The 14369-nt window shown below is 59.9% G+C and overlaps 1 protein-coding gene across 4 annotated transcripts in view; it reads left to right on the top strand.

Moving 5' to 3' along the window:
* Positions 1-11319, top strand: part of SLC12A5 (solute carrier family 12 member 5) — a 76660-nt gene extending 65341 nt beyond the window's left edge. For all 4 annotated transcript variants that reach the window (XM_034424153.3, XM_034424154.3, XM_034424156.3 and 1 more), the window contains exons 11-26: positions 296-353; positions 639-813; positions 3977-4095; positions 4264-4362; positions 4485-4604; positions 4810-4914; positions 5412-5580; positions 5739-5934; positions 6208-6377; positions 6591-6722; positions 7071-7178; positions 7555-7677; positions 7854-8050; positions 8179-8193; positions 8349-8482; positions 8624-11319. In XM_034424153.3, the coding sequence (XP_034280044.1) occupies positions 296-353; positions 639-813; positions 3977-4095; positions 4264-4362; positions 4485-4604; positions 4810-4914; positions 5412-5580; positions 5739-5934; positions 6208-6377; positions 6591-6722; positions 7071-7178; positions 7555-7677; positions 7854-8050; positions 8179-8193; positions 8349-8482; positions 8624-8715 (2012 nt within the window). In that variant the 3' untranslated portion in view covers positions 8716-11319. The remainder of the gene's footprint in view (positions 1-295; positions 354-638; positions 814-3976; positions 4096-4263; positions 4363-4484; positions 4605-4809; positions 4915-5411; positions 5581-5738; positions 5935-6207; positions 6378-6590; positions 6723-7070; positions 7179-7554; positions 7678-7853; positions 8051-8178; positions 8194-8348; positions 8483-8623) is intronic.
* The last annotated feature ends 3050 nt before the right edge of the window (positions 11320-14369 follow it).

Raw genomic sequence — 14369 nt, 5'->3', positions numbered from 1 at the left:
GATGGGGCTCCTCCAGACAGGCACCCCAAAGGCTCTGTCAGGTGTGCGTCAGGCCCTAGACCAGGCCCTGGCGCTGCGGGCAGACCCTCTCTCGGGGTTCTTGCAGGCTTCTCTCTTACAGAAGCTGAGCCTACGTGGGGAGGGAGGAGGGCTGGGGGCTGTCAGGAAGGAAAATGGCCCCATGGGTACTACCGACTGGGTGTGGGAGGGGGGTCCTAGCCACCCCGGCACAGCTCCCTCGTGTGGGTGCCCCTCCTGCCTTCCTGCCTGCCTGGCTTCCTTGATGCCCCCACAGACATCAGCTCCGTGATACTGTTTGGCGCCTGCATTGAGGGCGTGGTGCTCCGGGACAAGTGAGTGCCTAAGACCCCCCTCCTCCCGCCGGCATGCCCTCCGCACTGCCTCTTGGGGAACCCAGCTCTGCCTCGAGGCCCCCCTCCAGGTGGCATAACCAGCTTTCAGGGCTGAGGGGGACTGGAGGGGGGCAGCTTTCTCCCGCTTGGCACCAGCTGGGTCCGGAAAAGGCACTCTGTAGTTGTTCAGGGGAAGCCTTCTCAGGCCAAGGCAAGGACCGGCTCTCTGGTCCCTGGGAGGCCGGAGAAAGGGGCCCCACCTTCACCACCCTTTTGCCATTCCAGGTTCGGCGAGGCCGTCAGTGGGAACCTGGTGGTGGGCACGCTGGCCTGGCCCTCCCCCTGGGTGATCGTCTTCGGCTCCTTCTTCTCCACCTGTGGAGCTGGGCTGCAGAGCCTCACGGGGGCCCCTCGCCTGCTGCAGGCCATCTCGCGGGACGGCATCGTGCCTTTCCTCCGGGTACGTGGGGGGAGCGAATGCAGGCGGGCCAGGGTCGGCAAGGCAGGCTTCCTGGGGACCAGACCTGGACCGACTCTGTCATTTAGGAAGAGAGGGGCCTTGGCTGTAACGAAAGGCCTATTTTTACTGAAGCCAAGCAGTTACAAGATAGGAGAGATCTGAGGTTTGTGTGTCAAAACTGCCTACTTACTTTCCCCTTTCCTGGGTCCTTCCCTCCCCCCTCCCCCCGGGTCCAATTGGATTCAAACAGATTGTTTTGGTAACGGTTCTGGTGCTTGGTGGGCTCAGTAATGGCCCACATTCCATGCCCGTGGCCTTGGGGTCAGCGGCCGATGTCTCTGGCAGGCACTTGGAGTCATTTCGGTTTCTTGTCTACACACATACACACACACACACACACACACACACCCCGTTGGCTCCATTCCTCACACACTCCCAGGGTTCATGGCAGTCTGGCAGCAGCGAAGCAGCGATGGGGCGAAGCAGGTTGGCAGCACGGGCGCACGCCTCCTCTTGGGAAAGGCTGGGTGGGCGTTGTGTGCATCAGGGCCACCAATTCCAAGGGCCCCTCAGGGTCCCCCAGTGGGCTAAGCTCCTGCTGTGAATCGGCAAGACCCGAGCCGGGCACGGAAGAGCCACTGCAGCCTGTCCAGGGAAGCTGCTGCCCTCCGCAAAGCCAGAGCGACAACTCCCCCCACCCCCTCTGCCTTCCCATCGCCCGGAGGGCCCCTAGCCTGCCACGTCCTTCTGGAGACAGAGAAGCCGCTGGTTGATGCAAGGAGACATCCGTCCTCTCGCCCTTCGCACAGAGACACGCACACACTTGGGCATGGGGGAGGAGGGAGGATCTCACACACACTCAACCAGTGAGTGGTCGGCTTGAATCGCTGCTCCTGCGAAGGAGCATTTTGCAAACGATGCATCCCTCAAAGCTCCACTAGAAGCAGCCCGGTGGGAGGTACCCTGGCTGCTGGGCTGGGACCCCCCCTCCCCAGGCCTCGGGAGTACCTTAGAGGTTATCTAGTCCAGCCCTTGGTGGGAGAGGAATCTGCTACTGCAGTGTTCCTGACCATCTGCCACCAAGTCTGTTTCCCAGAATCGGAAGGGACCTCACGGATCATCTAGTCCAGGGGTGTCAAACTCAAGGCCCGGGGACTGGATTTGGCCCGTGGAGTGCTTAGATCTGGCCCGTACTGGCTCTGCCAGCGAAAATGGAGTCTGCGAGGGCTGCAGGCGGCTCTCCCGAGCTCTGTTTTTGCTGGCAGAGGGTTGCAGGAGGCCGTCGCAGCTGCAAACAGAGCTCAGGAACCCCTTTTTCACTGGCAGAGCACTCGACACGAGTGATGTTGAGCTGGCTATGCCCATCCTGGCTCTCCAAGGTCAAACACAACCCTGATGTGGCCCTCAATGAAATCGAGTTTGACACCCCTGATCTAGTCCCACCCGGGACCGGTTCAGCCGTTCTCTTCTGTAGCAGCCACCTTCCCTCAAGGGAATGAGAGGGGCTGCCCCAGTTCTTAGTTACCTGAACAGAAAAATTAGTGAGCGTTAACTTGCCCTTTTGGGATCCCAGAGCCGAGCTCTTCCCAACCTTTCCTTGCTTCAAGTGTTTAACGGGGGATGGAGGGATGGAAAGGAGGCCGTAGGACAAATGAAATCTCCCTGGCCAAGTTCCCTCGGGCGCTTTGGGTCTCTCTGGCCATCCATCACTTCGTGCCTCCCTCTTGTTTTAAAGGACGTAATGCACTGCATTCAGCCGCATCTTCTTTGCTCTTGAACCTTCAGCTTCCTCTCCTTCACTGAATAGCTTTGCTCTTCAGCCCTCCTTCCGCCTCTCTTGCTGACCATCTGGGCAGGTTTTTTTAAACCTGACACTCATTGTCCAGTCATTCATTACCGGATCAAAAGTGTGTCGATAGTCTGTTTCCTTTTTCTGGTGTTCTCACTTGTTGTTCAGACATCCAGATAAGCAAGGATGAACACCAGACAAACAAGTCTTAAACAATCCCCTGGTCAAGGGACTGCCACAAAGAAACCCCACCAAAAACACTGGCAGGCAAGCTGCTACAACTACGACACAGGGAGCAGACCCACAACCCTCACCCAGATGGTGTGACCTCTTACCGCCAAACTCAGAGAGCACCACGGACTGCTCAAGCATTGGTTCCTCGTAACAGACCACATGTAATCTTTTTATCAATATTCGTCCATCTTAAAATTTCTCCCTCTTTAGTAACTATTCTACCTAGGTATGTAAATTCATCTACCTGCCGCACCTTTTCATCTTTTATTTGATTTTCCTGGTCAAAAACAGCAACTTCTGTTCGATATATTAATTTTCAGATCCTCCGTGTGATCTATTAAATATTCCCAGCAAAGCCTTTGCTTTCTTTGCCGACAACATGGCCTTGTCTGCCTATAAAAAGACACCTGCATTCACCTCCCTCACCGAGGTACCTTTAACAGCCCAGCAAAGTCCCTGTGGAGATTCTCAGTCGTGGTTGTCCCAAAGGTGCTTTTTCAAAAGGCAACTGGACTTTTTGGTTTTTCCCTTGAAGATGTTTTGCTCCTCATCCAAGAACCTTCCTCAGTTCTGACTGAAGGGTGGAGGATGGAAGGATTTATATTCCTTGCAGTCATCTGCTTGTTAGCACTCTCTCTGAGAATCACTTGGGAGGTTTATCTGGGCCCTCGGGGTCACCTGAATCAGAGCGCAAATGGCTGTGGAGCCTTCTTGCAGCGGCTGAAACCGCAACTCTCTCCTGTCCTCCCTACCCATCCGTAGCCCACGGCCAGCCTCTGCGCCCGCCCGGTCTTCCCCATTCCTCCTTGCACCACCTCATCCCCTCCAGGGGCAGCAGTCCAGGCCATCTCGGCAAGCGACTGCAGCTCACAGCCAAGGGGGCCGAGACTTGCAAGGGGCAGACAGAATCCGGGAAGGGGGGCTGCAGCAGATGCTCCCCCCCACTTTCCAAAGACTTGGTAATGCTGTGAGCTGCAAGGAGGAATTCCGTCTGATAAGCTCCTATATCTCGGGGCAGGAAAGGACGGGCAGTGGCTGGGGTGGCTGGCCCAGCCTAGAGGGTCCCGATGCAGGGCCAGACCCCCCCAAGGTGCCCCTGGGAACTGCCGTCCAGCCCCTCTCTCTGCACTTTCTCCGCAGGTCTTCGGCCACGGCAAGGCGAATGGGGAGCCCACCTGGGCCCTCCTGCTCACCGCCTGCATCTGCGAGATTGGCATCCTGATCGCCTCCCTGGACGAGGTGGCCCCCATCCTCTCCATGTATGTCCTCCCCAAACTAGGCCCCTTCATGGCCTAGAAGGCCGGCAGGGAAGCTAAAGGAGGCCTGGCTTCGCCCCCCCCTTGCAAGCCGGGGGAGGGGGCTCCATCCTTGCAAGCTGGGCTGGGACTTCTCTGCTCCCCCAGCACTGAGCAACCCTCTCCCCCCAGGTTCTTCCTTATGTGCTACATGTTTGTCAACCTGGCCTGTGCGGTGCAGACCCTCCTGAGGACCCCCAACTGGCGCCCACGCTTTCGCTACTACCACTGGTGGGTGCCCTCTTTTTCCTGGGGTGGGAGGCACTTCGGATCCTGCAGCCCTGGGGCGTCCGACTGGGGGGAGGGGCTGGGGGAGGCAACCTCTTGACAGCGTGGCCTCTGGGGTCTTGCAGGACCCTCTCCTTCCTGGGCATGAGCCTCTGCCTGGCGCTGATGTTCATCTGCTCCTGGTACTATGCCCTGGTCGCCATGCTTATCGCGGGACTCATCTACAAGTACATCGAGTACCGAGGGTAAGTGCCCCACCGCTGCCCCCACCCAGGCCCCACTGGCACACTTCCCAGGTGGGCAGAATAGAGGTTCCTACTTTGGGGGCGTGGGGGGTTGTGCTCTGGCTAAATGGTGGCTGGCTGGGCCTTGGCCCCTTCTTGAGAGACGCTGGAGGGTGAGGGGGGGGGAGGGGTGTTCAAAGCTAAACCCCCGCCATCGTTCTTCCAGGGCAGAGAAGGAGTGGGGCGATGGCATCCGGGGCCTCTCGCTCAGCGCAGCCCGTTATGCCCTGCTGCGGTTGGAGGAGGGGCCGCCCCACACGAAGAACTGGAGGTGAGTCGGCCGTTGGGGGGGCAAGGCTGGTGCTGGGCCTGGGTGGGGGGCCCAAAGGGTGGGCAGCCTCTCTTGCCCTGCTGGGCCAGCCTTGGCATCTCAGTGGCAGCCACCCCCTTTCCCAGCGTGGCCCCAGGAAGGTGGACTGGCACACCATATAAAGTGCAGTTGTGACTTTGAGGAGCAAAATCAGGGCTCCAGATGAGCTTGTTCTGCGACTGGCATCATGGCACAGGAGGGCCTGTCAGCATCTGGGCATAAAAAAGAGCTGCCTTTCCTGGGTTTCTCGCAGAGGGAAAGAGCAGGAGAGATGGAGGGGAGAAGGGGGAGGACTCAGCACAGGTGGGGGACTGTTGTACCAACTGGCACAGGATGGAAGACCATGGTGAAAGTACCACGGGTGGATGGGGCCAGGCCAGGCCAGCGACATTTCAGCCTTAGAGCTGGTGCCCACCTGACTTGGCTAGCACCAAGGCCTCTGTCTTCCGTCTTCCCAGACCGCAGCTGCTGGTGCTCGTCCGGGTGGACCAGGACCAGAACGTGGCTCACCCGCAGCTGCTCTCCCTCACCAACCAGCTGAAGGCCGGCAAGGGACTGACCATTGTGGGCTCCGTGCTGGACGGCACCTTCCTGGACAACCACCTGCAAGTCCAGCGTGCCGAGGAGGTGAGCCCAGCAGAACCACCCATGGGAGACCTTCCCCTCTGCCCAGCCTTGACCCCATGGGGCAGAAGGGCCCCGGGCTCCTGGGGAGAAGGGCCGCCCCAAGGGCAAGTGTGGGGGGTGCCGGGTGTGACCTCCCCCTCTCTGCTCCTCCCGCCCAGTCGATCCGGCGGCTGATGGAGGCCGAGAAGGTCAAGGGCTTCTGCCAGGTGGTGACCTCTTGCAACGTCCGGGACGGAATGTCGCACCTCATCCAGTCCAGCGGCCTTGGAGGGCTGCAGCACAATACGGTGCTGGTCGGCTGGCCACGCAACTGGCGCAGCAAGGAGGACCACCAGACCTGGAGGAACTTCATTGGTGAGAGAGGAGGGTGCCTCACAGGCAGCGGGGGGGGGGGACTGGGGAAGGGACCACAGCTGGCCTTGTCCGGCCAAAAGAGAAGCGTCCTCCTGGGGGCATCTCTGGGCTCCCCACTGCCATCTTCGCCCTGGCACTTGGGCCTTTAGGGAAGCTGCCCTCTGCTCCTTCCTTGGTTCTTCCTGTGGGATTTCTGCTGTTCGGGGGTGGGTGGGGGCTCCCGTTCAGAATTCCCTCCCTTGGCACGTCTTCCCCTTTGCCTGTTTCTCCCAGAGTTGGTGCGAGAGACCACAGCTGGCCACATGGCCCTGCTGGTGGCCAAGAACGTGGCCATGTTCCCAGCCAACACGGAGCGCTTCCCAGAGGGCCACATCGACGTGTGGTGGATCGTGCATGACGGGGGGATGCTGATGCTGCTGCCCTTCCTCCTGCGCCAGCACAAGGTGCCCCCTGGAGGAGTCGGGCCTGGCATGGCGGGAACAGCCCCGGGGGCCTCCCTTTCCCTGGCACCGCTGCCCTCCGGGGCTCCAGAAGCCCAATCAGGGAGGGGCCCTTCTTGCAGATGGGACCCAGCAGCATCTCAGAGACAGGGGGCGATTGGGGGGGGGGGCTCCGCACGACTGAGCTGGCTGGGCCGGGTGTCTCTCTCCGTGCAGGTGTGGCGCAAGTGCAGGATGCGCATCTTCACGGTGGCCCAGATGGATGACAACAGCATCCAGATGAAGAAGGACCTGACCACCTTCCTCTACCACCTGCGCATCACGGCCGAGGTTGAGGTGGTGGAGATGGTGAGGCTGGGCGGGGGGGCAGCAGCCCAGCCCTGCTCTTTGGGTTCCTCTTGTCCCGCCCCTGCTGTGCCCCCCCACCACACGAGACCCCCACAACATGCCCCTGTCTCGGTGGGCTGCTGAAGGCAGCAAGTAGCCCTGAGCTGCCCCCCAGCTTCCCCTTCTCAGCCCCTGGGGGGGAGGGAGCCCCCCGTTGTCTCTTGCCCAGGTTGCTCCCTCTTCCGGTCACGAGTTCTGGCTTTCCCACCTCTGGGCTCCTGGTGGGGCCTCTGCTAAGGGGGACCCCCCACCGGTGCCCACCGAATCCAGCCCCGCTGAAGGCAGACGCTGCTCCCTCTTGTCCCGCAGCACGAGAGCGATATCTCGGCCTACACCTACGAGAAGACCCTGGTGATGGAGCAGCGCTCCCTGATCCTGAAGCAGATGCACCTGACCAAGACAGAGCGGGAGCGCGAGGTAGCCTGGCCCCCGGCCCACCCACCCCAGCTTGCCTGGCACAGGATGCCATCTGGGGAAATCCTGGCTTTTCATGGCTGGCAAAGCCACAGCTGCTGCCAACACCTCCTGCCACCGGAGCCGGCTGTCCGGTGCCTATCTCTGCCCTGGGCCTCTGGATGCATCTTGGTGTGATTGGGCCAAAACTCCTCTGAAGGGTGGAGAAACAGTTTCTGGGTTGTGTATTTTTATTGGTGGGGGGGGGAAGAGGAGGGATATACGACATGTGTGTTGGAAAGGAACTGCGTGTGCTGTGGTGCCCAGCATTTCAGCCACTCTGCTTGAGCCTGGCTGGGTCTGAGCAGAGAGTCCGAAGTCCCCTTGCCTTCTGCCCCAGATCCAGAGCATCACGGATGAATCCCGGGGCTCCATCCGGCGCAAAAACCCCCCCAACACCCACCTGCGCCTCAGTGTTCCGGATGAGCAGGTGGGCGACAGTGAGGAGAAGCCTGAAGAAGAGGTAAGGCGGACAGGCACGGGGTGGGACGTCAGAGAGGGAGAGGGGGTCTGACAGAGACGGGGGCAACGGCTGTGTGGCTGCCCCCCTTACCCAGAAGGGCTCCTGCCTAGGGACCACCTGCTCTGCAGAGGAGGCTGCAGGCGGGAGGGGTAAGGCGTTGCTCGGCCGCTCAACAGGTGCAGCTGATCTACGACAAGAATGCCACCAGCTTCTCAGGTGACTCACAGTCCCCGGGGGAGGAGGCCGAGGCTGAGGCCGAGGCCGCCCCCGAGAAGGTGCACCTCACCTGGACAAAAGAGAAGGAGGCTGAGAAGAGCAAAGCCAAGAGCCCCGTCAGCTCCGAGAGCATCAAGGACTTCTTCAACATGAAGCCGTGAGGGGGGAGAGACTCGGGGGAGGGGTGCTGGGGGGGTCAGGTGGACATCCCCCCCAGGCAATGACATGCTCTTCCTTCCTTCCTCTGCCTCCGACACTACTCCGGCCCGCCGTGGTTGCTGCCAGGGAGTGGGAAAGCCTGTAAGTGCCCCGTTGGCCCCCCTGCAATGCTTGGGGAGGGGGTCTCCCTCCTGCTTCCACGCCTCCTCCTGGCAGGCTGTGCCCAAGAGAGGCCGAGGCTGCCTGGCTGGGTCCTCCACTCACCCACCCACCCACCGGCCCGTCTTCTCCCCCAGGAACCAGTCCAACGTCCGGCGGATGCACACGGCCGTCCGGCTGAACGAGGCCATCGTGCGGAAGTCACAGGAGGCGAAGCTGGTGCTGCTCAACATGCCGGGGCCCCCCCGGAACCGGAAGGGGGACGAGAACTGTATCCTTGCAGGGCTTGCCTGGCAGGAGGGCTGGGGAAGGTCGGGGGGCTGCCAGTTTTCTTAGAGGGAGAGCCGCTGGGCTTCTGCTCTATAGAAAGGAGGGGTGTCTTCACTTGACAAGCCTTGACACCTCCCCCCAGATATGGAGTTCCTGGAGGTGCTGACGGAGCACCTGGACAGGGTGCTGCTGGTTCGTGGGGGCGGGCGGGAGGTGATCACCATCTACTCCTGAGTAGCTGGGCGAGGCCCTTCCTTGCCCAAAGGTTTGTGCCCCGAGAGCCTTGCACCCCACCTTTTCGCCCACCGCCCCAAGATGCAGCAAGCCCTACCCGGCCTGTGTCTCGGGGTGGGAGGATGGAGCCCCACCCGCAGCTCAGCCGCGCCCCCAGATCTGCCGAAGGGGGAATGGGTGGGTGGAGGTTCTGCCCACCAGCCTGCTTTCCATTGCTGCCCCTCCACCCGATCCCAGGTGGGGAGAGGGTGCCAGCCGAGGCCACCAGCATGCTTCCCTTGCCAACGCTGGCCTCTCCCACTCACTCTGCCCCCCACCTTCTGTGCCAGGCCCCTCTGTGCAGGGAAAGCGCCCCGCTCAGGGCTCTCCCCCTCTCTTTGGACTCAATGTGGGGTGGGGGCTCTTTGGAGCAAGGGGATCCTGGGGGATGAGCTGAGATTCACTCCCCCCATGCAATTGTAGGAGTTTTCCCCATCCCGGCCAAGGGGCTCTTGGCACCCACCGGGCCAGCTGACGCATTGCTTAGCTGATCAGCCCCTCTCCTGGCCTGACCCCCAACTCCACCAGACTCTCCCCCAGAGGCTGGGGAGGGAAAAAGGGCTCCACGCAGCGGTTCGTCTTTCGGCCTAGGCTCCCAGCTCACACACACACATGTGCCAATGGGGGTGTGTGTGCCAGGGGATCTCTGCCACTCCTCAACCCCGTTGCACTTTAGGGTCTTCCAGCCAGGGACTCCCCTCAGGCCAGGATCAAAGTGAACCCTGGACAGCTGCAGGGCCGGGGCCCATTTTGAGAGACCCCCACAAAGCCCTGCACTACCCCAGAGACCCCCCTCCCAGGGAAAACGAAGGGGAGCACAGCTGCCCCTTTGGCTGTGGACTTCTCCTCCCTCCCCCAGGAAAGAAGGGGTGTGCTCTGCTTCTGTGTGTCCCCCCCCCCATTTCTGGTGCCTCACCTTATACCAAAACACATGCATTGGACCCCTGGGGGCAGCCCCCTCCCCCAGAAGAGGAAAACGGTGGAGCTTTTAACCAATGTGAATAGTTCTCCAAGAGCAGAACGCTGACCCCCCTCCTGGGAGGCTGTAAATATATAGATATATATATTCTGTACATAGCACAGGACCAGTATTTTTAAAGTTGTCCTATTTAGGTGAGAATAACTGAGAGGAAGCTGTGGGAGGAGGAGCTGGGGCGGCTCCAGGATGCTCCGGCATCTTCATGGGCTGGATGGGGGGGGCTTCCCTCCCCCTCCAGTGGGCCCAGGGCCAGAGCAAAGTCCCTGCTCTGCCGTCCAGGGGGAGCTCCAGAGCCGTCCTCTGGGTGCTGCAACACGACGCTTCTTCTCAGGGCAAAAGTGGCCCCCTCCCCATCTTGCAGAGCTGACCTTCCACCCCGGTTCAGCCAAATGACTTCAGGCCTCCTCTGGCCGCCCTCTAAGCAGCTGGGCCTTCCCTCCTCCCCAGCGACTAGCAACCCCACAGCTGAGGGTGTACCAGGGGAGTTTTGGAGAGCACTTCATGTATGGAGAGATGCCCTCTCTCTCACACACACATGCACGCACGCCCACTCCCCTCCAAGAGCAGGGCCCTCCAATTCAGACCCCTGGTCAGCACTTTCTAAGGGACGCACCCCCGGCACCTCCCCTGGAAGGCAGGCAGACTTCTCTCTCGCTTGCTGACAGATGCCCAGCCTACCTCTGGCAGTCCCGGGGCCGGGGAAGGGCCCAGGCTCATCTGGTCATTGCTGCCCCTCCGTCCCAAGCGTCCTCCTTGCCTCCCGTTCCAGAGGGGCCCACAGCCGGCTAGCTGGAGCATTGCATGCCAGTTTACACTTCCCCCACTCCCAACCCTGCATGTTTGGTGCCGCGTCCTGCTGCCCTCTGGCGTGTGGGCATCCAGGGGCCCCTGACCAAAGCTGGAAGAGGGACTGCAGCCCTGCACTGAAGACGCCACGGCCTCCTCGCTGCTCTGGGAAAGCAGGGAGGGGCAGCCTCTCGGCCTCAGAGGCTTCCTCCCCGGACGGATCCAGACTGCAGCCCACTGTACTGTTGCTGCACCCCTGGGCTTCTGAGCTGCCCCCCTCCCTCGCTGTGTGGAGGCCGTCTCCTCACGGAGGGCTGGCGAGGTCACGAGGCAAGAGGCGAGCGAGGCGAGCCCACGGATGGGTCGGTGACAACTCTTCTTTCCGTGCTCACGTGCAATATTTTTGTTATGAATGTGACACCAGTCAGCTCATGAAGTACCTTTATAATCAGTCACTGTAGCTCCTCTGTTTTCTGTCCATCCGAGTGACTTCGATTCCAGTGCGATATTCTTGCAATAGCTGTTGTGAGCTTTTTCATAGGCCTTGTGTTCTAGGGAATACTTGTGCAGCGCAACGCCGCCGACCCCCCTTTGCTCTTTGTAAATAACCTCAGTTGTCCACCCAAAGGAAGGTGAATTGGGCTTGCGTTTACTTTCCGCGAGTGTTTGCGTGGCCGGTGCTTTAGGTATCCAGGGGGCCACGGCCCCTCTTCGCTTGTGTTGAGGCTTATACCGTATATTTTGTTTTCTAGACTTCTGTCTGCACAAAATGCAATAAAAGGATTTTATTACACCCTTCACTTGCTGGTCGTGGTGACTGTTGTCCTCCGGCTGCCCCAACAAACCTATCCCCCCCCCCGGGTCACCTCTCTGGCCTCTCCCGTCATGTGTCTTCTCAGGACCCCAAAAGTAGACGGCACCTACAAACAGTCGCTTTGCCCTGGCTGGCGGGGGGTGGGGGTAATGACTCAATATGTACCTGGCTGTGCCTGGTTGCCCAGTGGGCTCTTGTGTGTCCCTGGCCCTCCCTGGCTGCCCACAGGGGTCTTGTGCTCAGAAAGCCTTCAGAAGCAACATCTCCCTTGCAGAGTCAGGATCGGGCCCAAGATCCTCCTGAAGAGGCTCCTAAGGGGCTGGAGTCTGCTGCTGCGGGGACCACCCTCTGTGTTGGGCAAGAGGAGCAGGATGTGGTGCAGCATTAGACCGTCCCTGGGACAGTCTGGGAAGTCCTACTGAGTGCGAAGGGGGTCTGTCTGCCAAGGGTTGGGGTCTGAAGCTGCCTTGCAACAGGGACAGGGCCCTGTCCCCCTAAAGGTCTGTCTTCCTCTCGGGGGAAGCAGGCAGGGGGCTCTGTTTGCAGACCAGCTGTGGGGAACTCAATGAAGAGGTTGCCCTGTGTGGCCTTGGACCGGCTGAGGGCACAGCAGGGCAAAGGTTGATTCTGTGCCAAAAAAGGGCTGGCCTGAATCAGCCAGCATTGTGCCCCCCCAAGGGTTAGGGTTAGAGGCTGGGGCTCCCCCAGACTGGGTGAGAACAACTGGCCTTGGAAAAGAGGCGACTGGAGGGTGGATGTGAGTCAGGCACACAAATTCCTGCAGGAGGAAGGCAGGTGGGTGGGCTCCCCCACCCCGACATCCTCAACTGGGGGCGGAATTCATTGTGACAAGGCTCAGTGATGGTCGCTCCCCAATGGCTTCCAAGGGGCCTGGATAGATCCACGTACAAGCATTCTCCTTTATTGGTTTCAGAGAGTGGTCCCCTCCAGGTTCAGGGAGGGAGGGAGGGAGTGGTCCGTGTCCCTTGCTTGCAACCCCCACCCAGGCAGGCCAGAGGCTCCCAAGGGCCTCCATCTTCTGCTCATGCATGGAGAGCATGACATTAACTGGGCAGATACACCAGGGTCGGATTTCCAGGACCTTTTTGAAATTCCTTCTACAATAGTCCAGTCTTCTAACATTTGAGGGGCTGCCACAAAGAAGAGGGGGTCAACCTGTTGCCCAAAGCACCTGAAGGCAGGACACAAAAAGCAACAGATGAAAACTCATCAAGGAGAAGCAACCTAGAACTCGGGAGAAATTATCTGATAATGGGGAGCAATTAACCAGTGGAACAGCTTTCCTCCAGAAGTTGCGGGTGCCTCCTTCACTGGAGGTTTTCAAGAGGTTAGACAGCCATTTGATCACGATGGTGTAAGTCTCCTGTTTCAGCAGGGGGTTGGACTAGAAGACCTCCAAGGTCCCTTATTCTGTATTCTCTTCTAATTCCTTTGCTGGAGCTGTTCCATCAGTTTTGACAAGGGCTGAGTCGGGCTCGGGGAACTCAGGTGAGTTGGGGGCCTGGAGCTCTCCCCTTCCAGGTAGCCTCCACAAGATGGCGCTGCCGGTCCGCTCTTCCACAAGCTCTCAACCTCCCAAGAAGAGTAGAGGACACAAACGGGCAGCTGCTCCGCTTTCCCCTTCCCTTCCCCTCAGCCACCTTCAGCCACTGTGGGGAGGGCCTCCCTGGAAAGCAGGGCTTTTGGAAGGCTACCGCTGATGCCCAGATGTTCCCGGCCTCTGGATGCCTGGCCCCGCAGGACTGCTCTGCCCTCCTCAGAGCCGGCAACATGCCGGCAGGCTCCCCTCCCAGGGTCCTGGGCTCCCTGCCCTGCTGGCCCCACAATTTCAGAGGATGGAAATGCTGGAAGGGGAAGTAGGCAGCGATGGGAACTCGGGGGTGCATCCATGCACATGGGGAACATGGCCCTCAATTAGGACAAGGGGGCTAAATCCAGCCTGGTTGTGATCCCGGGGTCAGTCTGTGTGTGGCAGAGGCTCCTGTGCCCCTCGCCCATGGGCATTCCTGCCTTGAACGTGTCCTTGGACCAGCCAAGGGCGCTGCAGGGCAAAGATTTCTTTTGAGCCGGGGAGTAACTAGCACACCCCTCCCACTACAAGGCCCACCTTACAGGGCAGGGAGGGTTGGCCAGAAGGGAAACCGGGCCCCACTGGTCACCCAAGGCTTCAGAGGAACCAGAATTTGGGCAACTGCGAGGCTGGTGCTCATTGCTCCAGGCAACAGCCCCCTGCAAGACTTCCACCATCCCTCCCTGCTGCCTCACATGTCCCAGGACACCATAGCCCATCAGCCAGACCCCCACCCTTGCTTTCATCCGTGCAGCTGATGCCCAGCGCCCGCCTATCCGCTCGGCCCACCTGCTCTGCCCCCTGGCTGACCCACCCGCTGCTCCCCAGAGCGAACCAGCCTGTTTCCTCCCACGCTCGGCCAGGAAACTGTTCTGCACTGGAGCAGCTCCTGTTGGCTCCTTTGCTAATGGCGCTTCCTTTTCATTCTTCCTGGTCTCAACCCTCTCCCCCCCCACCCCCCCATTTTTGAAATTACACCTGCCAAGTTGTTTGTAGTTATTTTGGACCACCTTGGATGGCCATTTGAAAGAAGGCGATGTGCAAATGAAGGAAAACTTCTGAATATTCTGAAATGGTTGTTAAAAGAGAAGCTGTGAATCATGGGGGGAAAATTCTGAAGGAGGAAAGTTTGTGCGGGCTTTTCCAGGTCAAATTATTCTCCTAATGTTCATGGCCTGAATCTGGTGTAAACATGTGGAATATCAGACGGCGCTGGGAAGAGACACCTGCTCTCTCTCCCTCCCTTCAGCCGTTCAAAAACCAGGCCGTTTTCTTTCCAGGCCAGGGGAAAGACGAGGCTGCACTCATCACAGCCCTCCTGGGATGCTCGCCCCACCTTCCCCCCAAGAAAACCGGCCCTCCGGGCAGATGGCAATTCCGGAGGGAACTGAATAGAACAGGGGTGCCACACTCGGTTTCATTGAGGGCCGCATCAGGGTTGTTTG

Source organism: Pantherophis guttatus, chromosome 3 (assembly GCF_059756535.1).
Source record: "Pantherophis guttatus breed Tessera chromosome 3, ASM5975653v1, whole genome shotgun sequence".
NCBI classification, from domain to species: Eukaryota; Metazoa; Chordata; class Lepidosauria; order Squamata; family Colubridae; genus Pantherophis; species Pantherophis guttatus.
Note: the sequence above shows the minus strand (reverse complement) of the source record. Positions and strands in the feature narration are given on the sequence as shown.